This window comes from Meriones unguiculatus, chromosome 8 (genome assembly GCF_030254825.1).
Source record: "Meriones unguiculatus strain TT.TT164.6M chromosome 8, Bangor_MerUng_6.1, whole genome shotgun sequence".
NCBI lineage: Eukaryota > Metazoa > Chordata > Mammalia > Rodentia > Muridae > Meriones > Meriones unguiculatus.
The window spans coordinates 18,475,372-18,494,983 of record NC_083356.1 but is presented as its reverse complement, the minus strand read 5'-3'; the positions used below and the strand labels follow the sequence as shown (position 1 = coordinate 18,494,983).

General features: G+C 56.2%; 1 protein-coding gene across 1 annotated transcript; it reads right to left on the bottom strand.

Moving 5' to 3' along the window:
- On the bottom strand, nucleotides 1-18,442 carry Ttll12 (tubulin tyrosine ligase like 12). The gene is made up of 14 exons (XM_021643167.2): nucleotides 18,199-18,442; nucleotides 14,755-14,924; nucleotides 12,114-12,312; nucleotides 11,220-11,379; nucleotides 10,998-11,131; nucleotides 8,554-8,630; nucleotides 6,267-6,383; nucleotides 5,927-6,121; nucleotides 5,503-5,614; nucleotides 4,644-4,795; nucleotides 4,190-4,271; nucleotides 2,616-2,684; nucleotides 1,943-2,081; nucleotides 1-1,266 (listed from the first exon to the last, which is right to left on the bottom strand). The coding sequence occupies exons 1-14, from the start codon at nucleotides 18,358-18,360 to the stop codon at nucleotides 1,115-1,117; spliced, it is 1,920 nt and encodes a 639-aa protein (XP_021498842.1). The 5' UTR covers nucleotides 18,361-18,442; the 3' UTR covers nucleotides 1-1,114.
- Nucleotides 18,443-19,612: the final 1,170 nt, after the last annotated feature.

Below are 19,612 nucleotides of genomic sequence, written 5' to 3'. Positions count from 1 at the left end.
TGAAAAGAAGGCATATTTTATTGCGGTATAAAAGGGCAGCGAGGCCAGCAGCTCCCCAGGGACAGGACCGCAAGTGTCTGCCCTGCCCCTGGTGGTGGCTGGATGCAACATGTTGGTCAGGGAGAACCATGTCCAGTTATGCCAAGAGGAGGGTCACTTTCAAAGTGCAATAGCCACCACAGTGCTCCACCCAAGCAGTAGGACACTCTGGAAGCGCTCCTGCCCTCTCTAACCAGACCCACTTCCTAGATGGCTGCAGAGGCCAGCACGCATCAGTTACAGAAACAAAGGGACTTCAGATTCCAGCAACAAAATTAGGAACTAGATGTTACATTGTCTTCACCTTTTGACTCTAGGCCTTGGCAAGAGGCAGCTTCACTTCCGCAAGAAGCTCTCCTCAGGGTCAGCTTAGCAGCCTTGGCATTTCTACTGTCACCCCTGCCTGGATTCGGCCATGGAGCCTCAGAGCCCTAGAGCACCCTAGCACTCTGACCACCTCAAGACGACAGTGGGACTCGGTGAGCTGCCGGCCCGCAGGAGACCATGGGACGGTCTGGCTCCGCAGAGGGAGGGAGATGCGAGGGGCAGGCATGGCTGTAAAGTCTTGCTGGTGAAGGCTCTATAGAGGGTGCCGAGGCGTAAGGCTGGGCTGGCAAATGTTTTCCCCTGGCTGTTCTGGGGCCTGTGGGTACAACACAGGGCGCTGAAATCCTGCTTGCGGCAGCCATGGCCCTGCTGGATACTGGGTTCCGAAATGCTTCCCTGTGGAACCCTGTATCGGTGGAACCTCTTTGTGCGAACTCCCTTGGCTGAGCTCTAGACTCGTCAGGGAGGAGAGGGTGTCAGGAGGTGTGACGAGTGCCTGGGGCAGTACCCAGTTCTTTGGAACACCACTCAACCGTCCAGCCCTGCCATATGGTATGGACCTGACGTCCCACTTACGAAGCAGGAACGGGGCTCCAGAAGGCAGAGAGCCTTGCTTAGGCCAAGGCTCTGACTGGCGAGGAAGGAGGGAGGAGGGAAAGGGAGAAGGCTGGGGCTGCAGCTGAGAAGCAGCTCCATCAGCAGAGAGGCTGGGACCAGCTTCCGGGACGGGCAGGAGGGCTCTGGGCACCTAGATGATGCGGGTGACGTGGCAGTCGCTGGTCTCGTCCAGGAACAGGGTGCTGAAGACGTCGTTGAAGAACGAGGGGTGGTACCTGCAGGCTCGCTCGCAGTCGGGGTTGAAGTTCACCTCCAGGATCTGGGGCTGCATCACCCGCTTTCCTGGTGGAGAAATGGGGGTTGGAGAGAAAGACCATGATGGCAGCAAGGTGCGGGCACCCATCTGTCTTGAGAGGACAGGCTGGCCCCAACTCCCAGTGCATGATCAGAACGTGGATTTCTTGAGACCTGTTCTCTGGAGAGAGGCTGGTGCCAGCCAGCCCTAACCCGAGAACAGTGAGGGTACAGCGCTTCAAGCATCTGTGACCGGTTTGGTCAAAGCGAGCAGCGTGGCTCTGGCTCTCCTGTCGAGGGAGTTGTCAGTCTGCCTTTCCCCCTGCACTAAGCAGCTGCTTTCAGATCCTCAGGCTGGGCCACCTGGCTGGTTTATCCAGCGAAACATGGGGCCGGAGAGATGGATGAGCAACGAGAGCTCCTGCTATCTTTGCAGAAAACCTGGATTCAGTTCCTAGAACCCACATGGTGGCTTACAACCACTCTTAACTCCTGTTCCAGGGGGTCCTCTTCTGACTTCTGGGGGTACCAGGCATGTGCATGTACACACACACACGCGCACACACACACACACAGAGAGCTCTCAAATATATAAAAGCAAGCAAGCAAACAAACAAAAGACCCTCAGAAAAACAACAAACCAACCCTACCACAGCCGTCCCAGGTGCTGCTTGGCAGGGCGTGTGTGGTCTGTGGAGGGCTCTGGTGTGGATAGTTCCCTTACCATCAGGACGGCTGTCCCACTTGAGCATGAGGTCAACAGCATATACGGCCCGAGATGACGGGTAGTCGCACAGGCCCATGGGTGGTGGCTTGGCACATGCCACTCGGAACAGCTCTGCGAAGGCCTTGAAGATTTCAGCCTGGGGACAAGCAATGTTCTGTCTCGGGGTGTCCTCAACCCCGACTTTGGGACTAACGAGGCCTGGTCATGTTTCCCCAGTTCATCACTCCTCCATTCTTTATGTCTCTAGGCTTGGCCAGGTGGCCATGTGTGCCAGTCCCCACACGCCCAGAGTCCGTTTCTGCTCTGCACCGAGGAAGGAGCCCAGAGCCTCGTGCGTTCTAGGCAAGCACGCCATCACTGAACCAAGCCCTGGCTCAGGAGTCCACCTCCAGCAAACCTGCAGACTTCCTGTCCTATGAGCATCCCCCTGCCAGCCCCTGTGGCCCTGCTGGGCTTGGACTCCTGGAGCTGGTGGAGCCTATTGCTCTTGGGCTACCTCAGGATGCCCCTAATTCCCTCCTTCCCGATGAGGAACACTCTATAAAGAGTCGTCAGAACGGCCACACACAGGCCCCAGAGTGCAGGGGGAGGGAAGGTCTCAGAACCCCCTCTGCCTGTAAGGGAAGGGAGCAGCTTCTACAGCCCCGGCCTGGCAGAGGCCAAGACTCACCTGGACACCACTCCAGGAAAACTCTGGGTACTGCTTCTCGAACTGGGGGATGAACTCATGATAGTGCACCTGCAACAGAGGACAGCCAGTTACCATGGTGACAGCAGCTGTTCTAGGATGGAAGGCTCAAGCAGGGATCAGTCCTGCTGCACAGGGTTTGGCCCAGCTCCGCTCCTCGGGGTACACAGGAGGATGGGAGACCAAGGTTAGGTTCCAGGCAGACAGAATGACCAGCCTGAGCCTCAGTTTCCTCTCCTGCTCATCTCACTGACTCCGCAGGGCTGCTGCGAGGCTCCAGGGCTCAGGAGGCTGCTAGGCCGTTCCGTCATGCCCAGCTCAGCATAGCTCACTGACAGCAGAGCCCAGTCCCACTCAGCAGGGCTTCCCAGAAGCACCCAGGACAAGATTCCCTAGACCAAGAGTTTACCAAAATATCTGAATAAGCAGGCCTAGAGGCTAAGTGGGGGTGGTGCATGCCTGTAATCCCAGCACTCAGAAGGCAGAGGCAGGCAGGTCGCTGTTGAGTTCGAGGCCAGCCTGGTCTACAAAGCGAGTCTAGGACAGTCAGGGCTACACAGAGAAACCCTGTCTCAAAAAACCAAACCAAATCAAAGAACAATGAGGACCCACATGCATGTCCCACGGGACACAAGTTCCTGAAGAAAAGACCTCTCAAGTAACACAATCACCAGGTAGAGCAAGAGAGCTCAGCACCCTTAGGGCTGGCTTCCAATGATGCCAGGGGCCTTGACGGGCGATCTGGGTCCTGGCTTTCAATCCAATCAAAGGTAAGAGGGACAAGAAGCAACAGGGCCACTTAGGCCCACAGGAGTGAACCAGCACAGCCTCTCTGCTGTGGCGGCTCCTTTCTCACAAACCCACTTAGAAGATGGTTGGGCAGGCCACAGAGAGGCGCCTCAGAGAGCCAGTAGCCATGGAATCCAGGCTACTATGAGGTCTACCGGCCTCTGCACCCAGTGCTCACAAGTGAGGCTGAGAAAAAAACTGAGAGTTCAAGGCCAGCCGGGGCTACAGGAGCCCATGTCTCAAAAATACCAAAATAAACAACTTGAAAAAAAACAAAAAAAAAACCCAAACCAAAACAAAAACCAGGGAGGTGTGCCTGCAGAGGAAAAACACACATTCTGGGGAGGAAGGGGAGCGAGGCTCAGCGTGGTGCTTTCCTGGTCTCCTGTCAGGCAGGAGGAGCAGGGATTCTGTGCTCACACTTAGCCAGGACAGAGGACTTCGATGTAATACACCCAGCAGTCTCGCTAGCTCCCCTTTCCTCCCCATACCCAGAGCCAGGACCTGGTGCCTGCACCCTCCTGTCCCAGGGGAGCTGCTGGCCTGCTTTGTGCCCCGCTGCCTTCAGCCCGGGCATGCAAATGGCACCGCCACCTCACTGCGCCCGTTGTGTGGCAGCGATCCCTCACGGAGACCTCACTCCACTGACTCGGCTTAGGAACGCTGGGCGCTCTTTAACACCATGGGAAGGACCTTCCTGAAGGGACACAGAACCTCGCTGTGATAACCAGAACCCGGACTTGCCCTTGGGCCCCAGCAGACCCTACCTGCTTCAGCACCATATTCGGCTCGTAGTTCATGACGGTGAAATGCTTCTCATAGTCGTCCAAGTCGTTGAGCGCAAAGGGCCTGAAAGAGAAGTGGAGGGACGAGCGTGGGCTCCCAGCTCCGTGCAGAGCAGACACACACTGCTGGGGGCTGGGGTACACTGCTCCCCTTGTCCGCAGCTGGGACAGCCCCTCGGCCTGAGTTGGGGTCAAGACCAGTGATGTGCTGTGTGTGGAGATTCTCCGTAAGCCGCAATGTTACGCCACCAGGACTCTGTGATGATATCCAGTTCGTTACAACAGTGACGTCACTCAGTATTTGAGCAGCTGTGGGCTGGGTGGTGCAGTGGATGAGGTCCAGGGCAGGCTTCCTGGCTCCACGGTGAAGGATGGGTTCCCTTGTCCGGCCCCTTCCCTACCTAGCCCGAGGCAGGCACCAGTCTTCCCCACTTACCGGTTGGAGAAGCGCAGCCAGAACACGTCATACACAAACAGCCTCAGCGGCCTCACGGAGCGCAGCAGCACGATGTAACGGATGTCAAACTTGACGCTCCCCACGTCTTCCCGGAGGAACAAGACGGGACTTTCAATGTACTTGGACACAACCTGGAGGACAGATGTGAACTCGCCAGTAGCTCCCACCTCACTTGGGCAGGACAGAGTATCGGGGCACTCCTGTACCCGAGACCCATGATGATGGGGGGTGGGTCTCTTTCACCTGTGTCCACAGAAGGACTCTGCATGCAACGCCATCACAGCCAGCGATGGCTGCCCCGGCTCCTCCTGCGCTTTCAAACTCTAACCAAGTCATCACAAATTCTTTACGTTCACCCCTATTTTATATTATAAAAGATTTATTAGATCTATTAAAGTAAGAGTGCTGGGAACAGGACCTGCGTCCTCTGCAAGAGTAGCAAGCGTTCTTACCCACGGATCCATCTCACCAATAGCTCCACCCACTCCCATCTGCTGCCTCGAATCCCTACAGTGACCGACAGTCCTCAAGGCTCATTTCCTTCCGGCTTGTGCCGTCAACGTGCCCCACTACTGTAGCCACGGCCCAGGAGAACCCTATGTCCTGAAACAGCTTCCCAGCGCAGCCACAGGACGCCCCACTCCTACAGGCTCATTACCACAGACCCGGGGGCTCTGTGGGTGATCAGCCCACGTGCTGCAGCGCTATGATTTGATCCTCACAAGCCGGGTGACCCTAAGTCTACAACCGACTCGCCCGAGCCACAGAGCGAGGCCTACTTTCTTTAATGTCTCTGCCTGTGTTTGGAGCACCCAGGTGTGGTGAGCTGTGTGCCCACCTTGGGGGTGCTCTCTCGGTGGCGAATGATGCTGTGGAGGTTGTTGGTGACGTGAGTGTCCAGGCTGCGGGCCAGGTTCCAGGGCTTGCAGATCCAGTGGTTGTCTTCACCCCTGGGGGAAGACATCAGTTGGGCCATCCCTGCCTTTCGGACGTGTCCCGAGGCTCTAGAGGCAGGTTGGCTAAGCCAGGGTCTTTTAGGAATGTCACAGAAGCACTGTGTTTTATCAAGAGGCGTTTGATGGAACCTGAGGAGTATTAACGGGGAGGAAGCCCCCTACCCATTCCCAAATGCAACACGAGAGGCTTAGGCGCTCGGCTAAGAAGCAGGCTGGGCATGGCGTAAGGATGGGGCAGAATGGCAGCATTATAATGGAAGTGCCTAGGAGTGTCTGTTCGCCCCGCCTCCAGCCCAGGGGACTTACCGTCTCTCCCGGTGCTGGAAATAGCTGACAAACTGGGGTAGCTCAGTGAGCAGGTTGAAGGTTCGGGGCAGCCAGGGGGGACCCTCAGGACCGCCAGCCCGGCGAGCAATGGAGGCCAGACAGTCCTTAACAGTCAGCAGGTTTTCGCAGGGGAACTGGTTGAGCAGCACCTGTGGCCTCTCTTCGCTGAGCTTCCTACGGGTGGAGACGGGCACTTAGAGGCCACTCAGCGTACAGGAGAGCGGAGTGGCGAGCTTAAGCGAAGGCTTGAGGTCCTGGGGACAGTGGTGGGCAGCCTGAGGCACCGGGTGGGAGGCCTGGAGGGCCGCGAGGCACCCACCTGTAGTCCTTGAAGTGTGAGAAGTGGTAGAGGACGTCGGCATCAGCCTCGCTTTCGGTAAAGACGAAACGTGGGTGGGTGAGGTGGCGGAGGACCTGCTGCATGTCGGAGTGGACTCTGTGGAGACACGCGGGTGAGCGGCGGCCCAGCTGTGAGCAGGAGCCCCCACCTGCCCCAGTTCTGCGTCGGCTAGTCCCAAGGAATTCCCGGTGCTGGCAATTCCTCTGCCCAGCTGTAGAAGACACTCACGATCCCAGTTTCCCCAGAGAAGCCGGGACCACAGCGTTTGCGTCACATCTGCCTCAAAGGATGGCAGGATGGATTAGATGGACTGCGGGTGCCGGTTTCTCATGGGAAAATAGGATAGATATGAGGCAGCAAGCGTAGCGGGAGCTTAGCTTCCAGAACTCCACACGGCTTGGGCTAGATCCACTCCACTCTGAACAGTGAACAATGGGGCAAACCTCTCCTCCCAACCATGACGCCAAAAGCGGGCAGTTTCTATTCAAAAGGTACATCCCGGGAGGAGGGAAAACCTGGCCTGAGCTGGCTTAGGGTGTGAGGGCAGTAAGGCAAAACTGTCCTCAAGTGAACTTTCAGGGAGAATCCCTCCTTTATTCACCACCTTGTGTCCGTGATTAGCAGAAACACGTATGATCAGGGTCAGATGCATTATGGGAATGGCCATGCACGGTGAGTAAAGGGATAGGAAATCTAAGCGTCTTAATCAAAACGGAGACGTCAGATGTCTCCAGACGCCTTTAGTCCCAGCACTAGGGAGGCAGAGGCAGGAGGAGCTCTAAGTTCAAGGCCAGCATGGTCTGTAGAGCAAGTTCCAGGACTGCCAGAGCTACACAGAGAAACACCAACCAACACCCCCTCCCCAACTTATACCCCTGGGAACTTTGTCTTGAACCCCATCCAAGGAAATCCCAAACAACAATTGGGACCCTTGAGTGTCTTCAGTCTGTGGGCCACTCTATCGGCCTAGACAGTGTGCTTCTCTGCTCCTCTCTAACCGGCGTGAACTTTCCTATCTTCCTTACATTTACTTATTTGTGTGTGTTTGTGTACGTGTGCCCGAAGAGGTCAGAAGACAACCTGAGGTAGGCAACTGGTTCTCTCCCTCCACCATGGGAGTCCCAGGAATGAGGTTGTCGGGAATGCTGGCCAACCCAGCTCGCTGGCCCTTTTATTTCGTTCTTGAATAAGAGGCTAGGGACCTGGAAACATGGCAATGACTGTGGTCAGGCTGACACCACCAACTCTCCCTATCCTGCTTGCTCTCAAGCGAGGAGAGCTAGCGCCCCCAGTGGGCTCTCCTGGATCTGCAGGCCTCCTGTGTCCCGGGACTTCAAACCCAGAAGTGAGGATGGGGCCTGGAGGAGGCTTTATTTCTGAAGGGACAGAGTGTGAAGACAAAGAGGCCACAGAGCATCAGGGTGAGGTAGGGAGTGGCTGGGGAGGATGCTGCATTGGGAGGGCTTCAAGCGAGGCACAGCCTGCTGGGAGAGTGAGTGTCAGCTGCTGCAAGCAGGACGCTGACTGGGGCCCCACCTAGTCCATTCCAGAGGGGAAAGGGTGTGTGTGTGGGAGGAGTGGGGTTCACGGCCAGATCTTTATCTCAGGACGTACCCTCTGCTTGGGCTAGGGCTCTGGATTCAAGCAGGAGGAGGAGCCTGTAGAGCTACCCGCCCCCCCAGGACCTGGTGGAACTGGGCAGAGCGAAACATACGGCCCAATTCTACCTGGACCAAGTTTGAGCAGGCATGGGTATGGCATCCGGAGACCTGTGGAGAGGGCTCCTGGAAAGGCAGAGGCCCTGCTCAACACTAGGGCGTGGCTCTGTGCCCAGGCCCCATGGCATGGAAGTATGGCCGTGTCTGCTCCCATCACTGCCCAAACCCTCACACTCCTTAGACAGGCTCTCCTGGCAATACCGGTGCCTTCTTCCTTTACTGACATAGGGTCTCACCCTGTAGCCCAGGATGGCCAAGAACCTGTGGTAATCCTCCTGCCTCTGTCTCTCACACTGGGATTACAGGAATGTCACCGGGCCTGGCAGTTTCTAACTTTCCAGGTCAAGTTCAACAGCTGCCCCCTCCAGGCAGCCCCGCCCGCCTTCTCACATTCCTCCAAGGTTCTACAAACTCTGGTACCATTGCCAGCATGCCAAGATTCCAAGCCTCCAGGACAGAGCCACTGACTTGGGGTCCAGAAAGGCCTTGCTCTGGGGCCTGGGAGTGGCTGTGATGGAAGTTAAGTTTCAGTGACAGCAGCTGTGTACCTGAAGATGTGGCCCTGGGGACGTGACACTGGGCTAATGGCGAGCGGCAGCTGCTCCTTGTTTTCCTCCAAAATGGCCTAGAATCAGGCAGAAACAGACCTCAACGAAGGGAGCAAAGGACTCTGAGCTTCCTCAACCCTGCAGGCCAGGCCCCACCCTTCACATCCTCAGGTCAGGGTTACCGGACCTGAGGCTCTGGGCTCGGGCCTCTCAGGTCCCCCAAGAGTCCATGTTAGGCAAAGAACAAGACACACATTGTTCTCTTTTTCCATGCTGCGCTCCAGACACAGGCAGTAACCTGTGCTGAGAGGCACCCCTGAGGGCTGTTCCTGGCCTAAGCTGGCTAACAGTTTAAGACATGTCCATATGCTCTGGCACTCCTTTGAAAGGCAGGGCCTAGTCCATCCTAGGACCCAAGGAGCTACTTCTAATGAGCAGCAGAGAGAGGAGCAACAGGTCTGAGCCCAGATCACAGGACCCTCACATCCCTCCTGCTTGGTCCTGGATCCCTCGCTCAAAGAAAAGTCAGCTACTGTACCCTGGGGACACTCAGAAGCCCACAGAGAGGCACCTGCATGCAGACACCAAGGCATCTAGCAGCCAGCTTGATTCACCAAGCCTCTCAGCTCCAGGAAGGCTCAGATTCCTCAGCTTTGGGGGACAATGTGTCCGCCCAGAAACCCTGAACCAGAAGCACATGCTTAGCACTGTCTCCAGTTCCTGTTCCCCAGAAACTGGGGGAGCCAAAAATATTTATTGTCCTAATTTGTCACCAGCATAGGTCACCCCACGGCAACCAGATCTCAGCCTGGATCCATGGTCTTGTGCAAACAAAGTTTCAGGTCAGGAGTGTCTGCCCTCCTGCCCCCTTTTCCCTTCCTGCATTGGCTTCCCAAGGAGATTGCCAAGTCCTCATGATCCACCGACATGGAAGCTGGAGGACAGTGGCACCTTCCCTAGCCACCCTTGAACCTCACCTTGGTTGCCCAATTCCATGTTCAACCAACCCTGACTAGACACGAGCACTCAGGAGGTCGCGAGACCAGCTCTGAACCCCCAGCCTGAGGCACAGCATCTCCTCCTACTCAGCAAGGCGCCATGAGACCACGACTGCAGCACGCCCCTGCCGACCAGCAACCGGCAGAGCCTCCGTTACAACCTGAGTTGTTAACTTCCTTAATCCTTCTACAACTTTTGCAGGTGCTCGGTGGGCATCAGAGGTCTGCGTGCCAGGGTAGACTCAAACACAGGACGCTCAGGGTTGTAGCTTGAGGAGTTTTGGACTCTACCTTTTCACACCCCAATTTATTTACCATCAATGGAACTGCGAACACAGGGCAGCCCATGCCAGGCACTGGTTCCCGCGTGTAGAGATTTGAGGACAAGAGGGGAGGTTCTTGTAAGGGCCGAGTTTCATCCCCTTAAAGATGGGTTTTTCTGAGTGTTCACCTGCATGTGCATTTGTGTGTCAAGTGTGTGCAGTGTCCATGGAGGCCAGAAAAGGATGTTGGGTACCATGAACTTGATGACAGATGGCTGTGAAGCACCTGACCTGGGTGCTGGGACCTGAACACAGGTCCTCTGCAGTAGCAGCTCATGCTCTTACCTGTAGGCTATCTGTCCAGGCAGGGGCTGTGTTTCTGATGGGTATTGGCCTCTGCATGACCTCATCATAGCTAGGCACTCCTGAGTGAACCTGCAGGGTCCTGACCTACAGGCTTCCCACTGACAGCAAGGACTCCCTGAGAGCCTGCTGTGTTGTGAAGTGGACAACAGGACTGGCCCTCCCAGTCTATGGGCTCTGCTACTTCAGAGTCAACCAACAGTGAGTCAAAGTGTGTTTGGACTTCTTTCTCTGTCATCGTCCCCAAAACACATGACTGTCCACAGAGCACCGCCACTGTGCTGAGAAATTGTAGACAATCCAGGGAAGATACTGGATCCTGGAGGCTGTGCTGGCAGCTTTACGGGAGAAACCTGAGTACCCACAGATTTTCATATCCCTGCAGTCCTGAGAAACCTGAGCACCCACAGATTTTCATACCCCTTCAAGCTTGAGCAACCTCAATACCCACAGATTTTAGTGTCTGTGAGGTGCAACCCATCCCCATGGACACCAAGGGACAACTGGTGTCTTCCTGCTCCCCACGAGGGAGCATCATGAGAAAAGGAGGGATAGAGGAGTATGTACAGACAGATCTAGCTACACAGGCCTCTTCCCCTTCGCAAACCCAGGCCACCTGGGATCTCTATCAGGACGGATGGCCGCACTGTGTGGCCACAGGAGCTGGTGTCCGGTAAGGTTCCTATCTCTCAGGCGCTCCTTGAATGATTCCACCCCGCAGTAGCCAGTGTGGAGCCCGGAACCCAGCTGACACTTAAACATTTGGTAAATGGATAGAGAACATTCCAGAAACCACCAAACACTAGGCCCAGGGCCACACCTGATAGTACTTGGCAGGAGGCTCAGGCGTGGCGGAGCTGAGGTCCAGCATGTCAGCGGGGGCCCAGGGCAGCAGCATGCATTTCCGGATCAGAGGGTCTGCCTCTCCGTAGGCAAAGTCCCGGGTCACCTCCTCTGCGCCAAGACACGCATGCCCATCAGTGGGGGTGGCAGGAGGCCCAACCGAGGCCCCTCCTCTGTGGTATGCAGGCCCCTGACTTACCGCCTGTGTCAACGTCCCTCAGGGGCCACAGCAGCGTGTAGGCCACCTGCTGAGGCATGTAGAAGAAGGGAGCGGTGGCGAAGCTGGGCACATCCGCGTGCTGGATTCTTGAGCCAAACTCGTCCATGATGTACCACACCGGCACCTTCTCCTCAGCTGTCTGTGGACGGGATGCAACAGTCTGTGGCCGCGTGGCCACCCACCCGCCGTCTCCCCAACCCGTGCACCCAACATCAACCACTGTCCGCCTCCGCCCACTTCTGAGCTTGGAGGTTCCCCCGGATGAACAGGCCCAGCCTGTGAGAACAAGGCAGCAGTAGGGCCCAGTTAAGGGCAGGGAGGAAGCCCATGTGAGGTGTGCTGAGGTGGGGAAGGCTCAAGGAGCTAGACCGTAAGAATCAGGCATGGCTTCCCCCCGGGTTAGAGTGGGGAGGGGCTCGAGCCTGGGGGATGAGCCTAGAAGCCTGGCAGTGCGGGGGTGTAGGCCTGAAGGTGTGTCAAAGTATTCTGCTCTCCTCTCAAGGGTGGCGAGAACCACAGAGGACAACGTATCTGGAAGGGGCAGCTGAGTCACTGGAGGCCAGGTTAAGAGGTCTGAGGGAGGCCTGTATCCTATAAGAGCAAAGGCAGAGTAAGTACCTTGGTTCCCAGTGTTGGCTGGTGCCAGGTACCAAGATAAGGTCTTGTATTAGCTCTGGCTGGCCTAAAATTGGGTAGACTAGGCTGGCCTTGAACTCAGAGATCCACCTGCCTCTTTCTCCTCGAGGAAAGGGGAGTACCTCCCTGTCTGGCTGTAACTTGCTTGGTTTTATTATTGGTGACCCACTTCTGATAAAGGCCCCGGGGACCAAGCAGGGCTTCCCCCAGGCCCGGGAGAAAGGTGAGCGTACTCACCCCATGGGCTAGCTGATAGGTCTGGTTGAACTTCCACATCTCCTCCAGCACCAGAGCCACAGCCTCCGGGCTGGGCACCTCACTGTGGAACTCGATGCCCATCAGGTTGGCCATCCGGTGCAGGAGTCCGGGCACCTGCTGTAGCTGTCTACGCGCATGCTCCACACGGCATGTCCAGGCATGGTCGATGAGGAAGATGCTGCAGAGGCACAGGCCACACGTGAGCCAATAAGCCGGCGGCTCTCACCCTTCCTGACGCTGCGAGCCTTTAGTACGGGTCTTCGTGTAGTTGTGACCCCCAATTAGAAAATTATTTTCATGGCTACTTCATACAAGCATTCTGCCTGCATGTGTCTGCACACCAGAAGAGGGCACCAGATCTCGCCACAAATGGTTATGAGCCACCATGTGGCTGCTGGGAATTGAACTCAGGACCTCTGGAAGGGCAGCCAGCACTCTTAACCTCTGAGCCATCTCTCCAGCCCTTATCGCTACTTTGTAACTGTAATTTTACTATGCCATGACATGAATCATGGCGTAGATGTCTTTGTTTGCCAGTGGTCTTAGGCGAGCTCTGTGAAAGGGTCATCTGACACCCAATGGGGTCTCGACCCACAGGCTGAGAACCGCTGCGCTAAGCAGTCACGGCAAGAAGGAAAAGAGGGAAAAGAGCAGGAGGAAGAAATCTGGCCCCTAGCACCTCAGTTATGGCACCCTGGCCCAATGCCGCTGATCTGCCACCTGCCTCAGAGTGACCCTGAGAAGCTAGGTCTCCCCCTCGAAGCTCTGAAGCAGGACAAGGGGAGGCCGCCATCCCCCACCCCATGAGGGACTGGAGCCTCACATGGAACAAATACGGCCATGCTGACCGCAACCACCAGGTGAGTGTCAGAGCCTGGCTGCAGGTACAGGGCGGAGGCTCCCACTGCCACCATTCTAACTACAGACTCAGCAGTGACCGGCATTCGACACAAGCAAAGGCTCTACCCAGCGGCAGCGCCATCAGGCCAAGTGACAAGGAGCTGGAGCCCGCCACAAGCACAGGTATGCACACCCCAGGATCGACAACTTCCTATCGGAGAGGTCTGTCCTGTCTAACTCTGGCCTCCGGCAAGCTTTCCTGGATCCATACATACAGGTGCCCAGTGAACACGGGGGCCCCTCCCCTGAGCACACAGCCCCCGTGTGAACAGTAATGTTCCAGGGCATCCGTGGAGGTCAAGTTCAGAAATATATTACCAGGCTCTTTGTTCCCCAGTCTGTTTGCATGCCCTGAAACAAGGCTGGTTTATTCCTGCACAGTATAGTATGTGACACACCTCAGGGGCGTGCAGCTCGGGGTGATTGTGAAGTGTGACAATCGTCATGCCCAGGTAGGCTCGAGGTAGAGAGGACGGAGGAGTTCTGAAGCCTGGCAGATGCGGAATATTCAGAGGGACAGTCCTTAGGGCAGAGGGGACGAAAGGACATGTGTGCCTTTTTGAGGGTCAGAGCTGTCAACCTGACAGGATGGAGTGTCAGCCAGGACGTGGGGCTCTGGGCACGCCTGTGAGGGACTGTCTTGATTACGTGACTTGGTATGGGGAGACATCTTAGTTTCGGGAGGGGCCGTCCCTTGGACAGGGGATCCTGTAGAAAACCAGCTGAGTACCAACAATGCACTCATGGTTCCCTTTCCAGGTTGCAGATACGGATGAAAGATGACTTCAAGCTCCTGCTGGCGGACCACCCCCTGCACCCACCCCTACCTGCCACGAAAGACGGCTTTAAGCTCTTGCTGCTGGGCGCGCCTGCACCATCCCCACCCTTCGTGATGAGCTGTGTCTTACACTGTGAGGCGGAATAAACCCTTTCTCCCTTAGCTGACCTGGTTCGGGTAATTTTATCACACCAATAGGAAAAGTGAGTAAGGCAGGTTCCAACCAGTGTGTGTGTGTGTGTGTGTGTGTGTGTGTGTGTCCATCCCCAGGCACTACCGACAGTGCTGAGGTGTGGGACAGCTTCGGGCTGAGTGAGGCTCAAGCTTCTGGAGCAGGGCTGGACCTTAAGACACCTGTGGGTAGATGTGAGTAGCAGGCGAAGGTGCTATGGCCCTGGCTCACTCAGGGGCTGGTGAAGGGGAAGACAAGAGCTCGGTCCAAGCCGCTAGATGCCAGGGAAGCTCATGAGGTGACTTCCTTGAGCTCTGACAAAGCCTCTGGCCCACCCAGGTTCCCAGGAGATAGGACACCCCAAGTCTCTCGACAACGCCAGGTCTGGTCTAGGTCTCAAGTGTTCCTGCTCCCTGGGAACCGCCCCCAGGCCTGAGTCAGCAGGCTTTGGGGAGAGGGGGCAAAGGTCCTCAGCAGAGCCAGGCTCAGTTAGGTTTATCTGGGTTCAGCAGCCACATCCTTAGCTAACTGACAAGCTCGTGCAAGTCTGTCCTTCCCCTGGGGTTATCATAGCACCCTGGTGACCACCATGGCTGTGAGGTCACGGGATGCGCTTTCAAGGGGCATCAAGCGTTGCTTCCTGGGAGACTGTCAGCAGCACAGGTTCATACACTATCCCAAAGCCCGTGGGAATGCCACGGGCCACACCCATCACAGGGGAAGAGTCTGGATGGACTCTAAAAACACCACTGCCCAGACTCAGGTCCTACCTGTTGGGGTCGTCGGCCTGGACACCGCTCTCGCTGGTCACGATGACCTTGTAGCACAGCTCGCTCCCAGGATTGGGCTGCTTCCTCTGAGCCTCCCTGGTGGCCTCGTCCTCAGCCTCCTCCACCTCCTCCACTTGCATTATCCCAAACCTCTCCCCGGCATCGAAAACCTAAGGCCAGAGCACAGTGAATCAGGGGATATGGTAGGAGACCCCAGCCCTGAGTGCTTCACCCACCAGGAACATGCTAGCCCAATTTATTTATTTAGGTTTTTGAGACAGGGTTTCTCCGTGTAGCGTAGGCTGTCCCGGACTCAGTCTGCAGACCAGGCTGGCCTGGAACTCACAGAGATCCTCTTGCCTTTGCCTCCCAGAGTGCTGGGATTACCAGTGTGTGCCACTGCGCTCAGCATTAGCTCTGTTTATCACAGAGCCTCTTAACATCTAACAGAAGAACCGAGACCGCTCTAGGAAGACCCCAGGGTCAAATCTATGCCATGCTCTCCTGTGTCACCACCCACAGGACACCACACTTTGGGAAAGGCCCAAGGTACTCACTCACAATGAAATCATCTGTCATGCCCCCCCCCCCATGCTTTACAAGGGGAATGAGACCTAGGATGCTGGAGACAGATGGGCATTCAGGATGGTGGTTGGCTGGGGAGCACCCTGATTTTCTTTTCACCAAAGCTACTTTGATAGCAGGACAGTTGAGGTAGCCCACGGGTGCCTCCCCACATTAGCGCAGCAGAAAGTGTGGCCGGAGGACTCTGGGCCGACTGTCAGGACAGAGTGGGAACTGTAAGACGTGGGCTTGGATTTCCCAGGCCAAGAACAACCGGGAGTCAAGGACAGCTGAAGAAGCCACAAGTCTTTCTCCTCTCCCACGGTCCCTCCCAGTTCCCATCAGGCACACACCTCAGGCCTGTCAGGAGCCATAGAGGGGTGGGGGTGGGGGTGGGGGAGAAACTCCAGAATCTGAGGCCCACTTGTGAGGTTTGGATCTTAGCTTTACCACGGTCTTACATAAGTAACAAGGTTACCCAAAACCCTCGGTGATTCAGTTTCCCCATCTGTATTACAGGGAAGTCTGGGGTTGTTGAGAAGTCAGTTACTAACACAAAGAAAGGCACAGAACAGGGCCTGGGCTCTGGCAAGGGTCTCACAAGCCAGGCTCCACTATCATACTTCAAGACTCAGTTTCCTCACTCATGGAAGGGGTTATCATGCTCTCTGTAGGACATCTGCAGAAATCAGATAAAATGGAACGGAACAGGCAAATTCTTCCCTCAAACCTCTCCCACACTCCGGGGCAGCTACAATCCACTACTTACTTGGGAACGGACAAGTTTTGTAAGAGGCAGGAAGAAAGGGACTCTGCTGGTGTACGCACACACACACTCACTCTAAATGTATGGGGAAATGTGTGTGGGGAGCAGGGAGGTTACCATACTCCAGGGTGGAGACTGGCAGGCCAACCAGAAAGTGAGGGGAAGCTGGCTTTCGAGAAAGCCCTACCTTAGGTGGTTAGGGGAGGCCTGCCCTCATTTAAAACTAGGGGCTCTGGGACCCATGACTCAGGTATCACCAGTCCTCCAAATACCCCAGCCTTTCACCCCTTCTAGAAGACAAGCAGGCCCAACCTGATGATGCCTGACTTGGCCTTTCCTCTGCTGGGGCATGGAGGGACCAAGCCCAACCTGTTTAGCTGTAGCCCCCAGGGTGAGGCGGCCAGTGATGTTCCTGCCAGTGGGAGGGAGGATTTTTTTTTTTAAACAAAACAAAACAACAAAAACCACCTCCCGTCTTTTCTGTGGAACTGATCAAGGTAAGGAATCGGGACTGCCTGCCTTGTGGGGGAGGGGGCCCTCGGCAGGCAGGTGAGCAGCCCGGCTGTTCCCTCCAGGGCTGGTGGCAGGTCTCTGTGGTGACTCAGCTCTGTCTGGAAAGGCTCAGGAGGGCCGGGTGAAAACAATGCCCGCCCCTGGCCACCCCACAGCAGCCCAAGGGAGAAGGGACAGGACAGGTGCTGGAGTTCCTGTCTCCTGTCATCATCCACCCCCTCCCCACCCCCTCCCCAACCCCCGGGGAGCCAGGTGCTTGTGTTTTTCCATCCCTGCTTTCCACGGCTTAGGTGGGGAATCACCTGACCAAGTGTGGGCGCCCCAGGAGGCCGGCTGAGTGGGATCGGGGCATTCCACAACAGTCCAGCAGCAACATGGGTACCCTTTCATCCCCACTAATGGTGGGGGTGGGGGTCCAGTTTCACCTCAGCATTTGCCTAGGATCAGGGCAGAAAGTGGCAGCACAGGGGAGGGCCCTCCACTTGAGCGGTGGGAACCCAATTATAGGAGGTAACCCCTCTGTAAGGAGGTGCCGCTGACGGAGGAGCCCCGATCTAGGCTGTGGTAATGTCTGATAATCACACCAAAGTAGAAAAAGCATTTAACACCCCAACCTACCACATGAGACACCGCAGAGGCTTGCCCTGTGGGCTAACAAGGAGCTGTAGCCGCAGGGCACCGCTCGGGACCATCTATATAGTGTCGCTGGCACAACCAATGCTCCTCTGCACCTCCCTTCCCATAGGGTAGGGATGGAGGCCCTCCACCCCCACCCCCGAGAGCACTCTTAACAGTGAGCACAGTCCTACCTACAGGCTTTAAGCAGGAACAACCCGGCCCCTGAGGAGTGTCAGCCCCATAGCAAGGCTCAGGGGACCCCTAGTTCTTGGCCTCTACTGGTCACCTGCAGCCTTAGTGGATCTCAGTGTACGATGGTATCTGTCCTGAGGGAAGCCACGCTCTAGCTTCGCAAAAGATCCTCTGCCCCGCCCAGCACCTGCTGGGTCTTCAGTACCCAAACCCACGGCCCAGTTCGGAAGCGGCACAAGCCAGACACCCCGCGGAGGCCTACCTCCGGTGAAAGATGGAGCCGTTCCCTCAAAGACGGATGGAGAACACCTTTCACCCTCTCTTGGAGTCTTCTCCACCTTCCAGGGCCTACACAGTCTACACAGGGAGTGACTTGACACTCACGCCGTGGGAAACAACTCCACAGAGTTCTACGGACCAAGCCGAGCTGCATGCAGAGCAGGCTGAACTGATTGATGCTGGCGGGGCCTGAATCTAACAGGAGCTGTTGCCTCCGCCAGAACCTCACTTTCCTCATCCGTAAGTGGAGTCGAGAGTCCTCCTCCTTACACGCCAGCCGAGGTGCTGGGATGCCGCGAGCCAAGCGCATGTCAGTTTGCAGGTACCAGCGCACCCTCGGCGGGCCCAGACCCCGCAGGATAGCGGCCGGGGCGCATCTCTCGGCCGCTCCCCCTCTGGCCCCCAGGCACACCCCGCTCCAGAGCCTGAAAGTGGTTCCCCTTCGGAGCCGGTGTGCCGCGCGCGCCCCACTCGTCCGCAGAGCCCTCCCGCAGCCCGCGCAAGCCACGCACCTCGTGTTCCAGCTTGTGCAGAAGGCGGCCCCACAGCCTCTCCGGGACGCCCGAGGCGCGCAGCGCGGGGCCGTGCAGCGCCACGAACTCGTCCAGCATCCGCTCGTTCAGCTTCTCGGCGCGGCCCGGGCTGCCATGCTGCGGCCCGGGCTGGACCTCCATGGTGCTCGGATGTGCACGGCACCGCCCACCGCCGGATTTAAGGGTCCTGCGCGCACGCGCCTGCGACCGGGGCTGCTAGGTTCCGAGTGTGCGCACGCGCGCTGGGGGCGTGTCTTTTCCATTCATCCCGGGTCTGCCGCGGGGGGTGCTGGGAATGCTGCTTAGAGCTCCCCAAGTGGTCAGAACCGGAAAAAATCGTCCTCAAGGGGCAGGTGAGGCTGAGATGGGCCTGGGACAGGGGCAAATGAAAGGGTCATTGGAAAGAATAGTCCTCCTCGCGCTGGCTACAATTTTGTTTTGCTTGAATTTTTTTTTGTTTTAGTTTTTAAAAATTTATCGTTTTTTTATTTTATGTATGTGAGTGCCTACTTGTATGTATGTGCAAAGCTCCTGGAGGTCAGAAGAGGGCATCAGGTCCCTTGGAAATGGAATAACACATGGGATGCTGGGATCCGAACCCAAGTCTTCTGCAAGAGCAGTTAACTACTAAACCATTTTTCCAGCTTTATCTGTTTGTTTGTTTGGGAGTGTGTGGTGTGTGTGTGTCACAGTGCACTTGAGGAGAGAAAAGAACAGAACGTTGTGGAGTCTTCTCTTTCCACTTTTAGGTGGGTCCCAGAGATCAAATTCAAGTAATCAATATTGCATGGCAAATGCTTTACCGCTGAGCCATCTCCCAGGGCTTGGTTATCATCATCACCATGATCATTTTGCCACAGGGTCTCACTCGGCTCAGACAGACCTGACCGACAAACTCGCTTCGTATCAGAGGCTTGCCTTGAGCCCTTGATCCTCCTCCCAAGCTTTGGGAGCTTGAAGGCTTACAGAGCCTTCCATGGGTGGGTCAGAATGGTGCCTCTAACACAGACGAGTCTTCTTACTGTTCGGAATGCCTCACTGAATTCAGAGGTTTCGATATCTTGGTGTGATAACTTGATGTGCCATCAAAAGGTTATTCCACAAGTACGGAGATCTGCTTGTCTCTGCCTCCCGAGTGTTGGGATTAGAGTCCTGAGCCACCCCCACCCCACTCTCAGCTCCCCGTTTCTGGCTTCACGCTAGCCAGGAAAATAGGAGCCCTAGGTTCAGAGGAAGACTGCCTCAAAGGAGTAAGCAGACAACTGGCAGGTCAGGTGTGGAGAGCTGCTTGTTTGTCAAGCTGCTTGGTTACTGAGTATTCGGAGAAAAACATGTTTTCACCCTGGCCTTCACCTTGAGACAGAGGATATTTCACCAAGTTCCTTAAAACTTG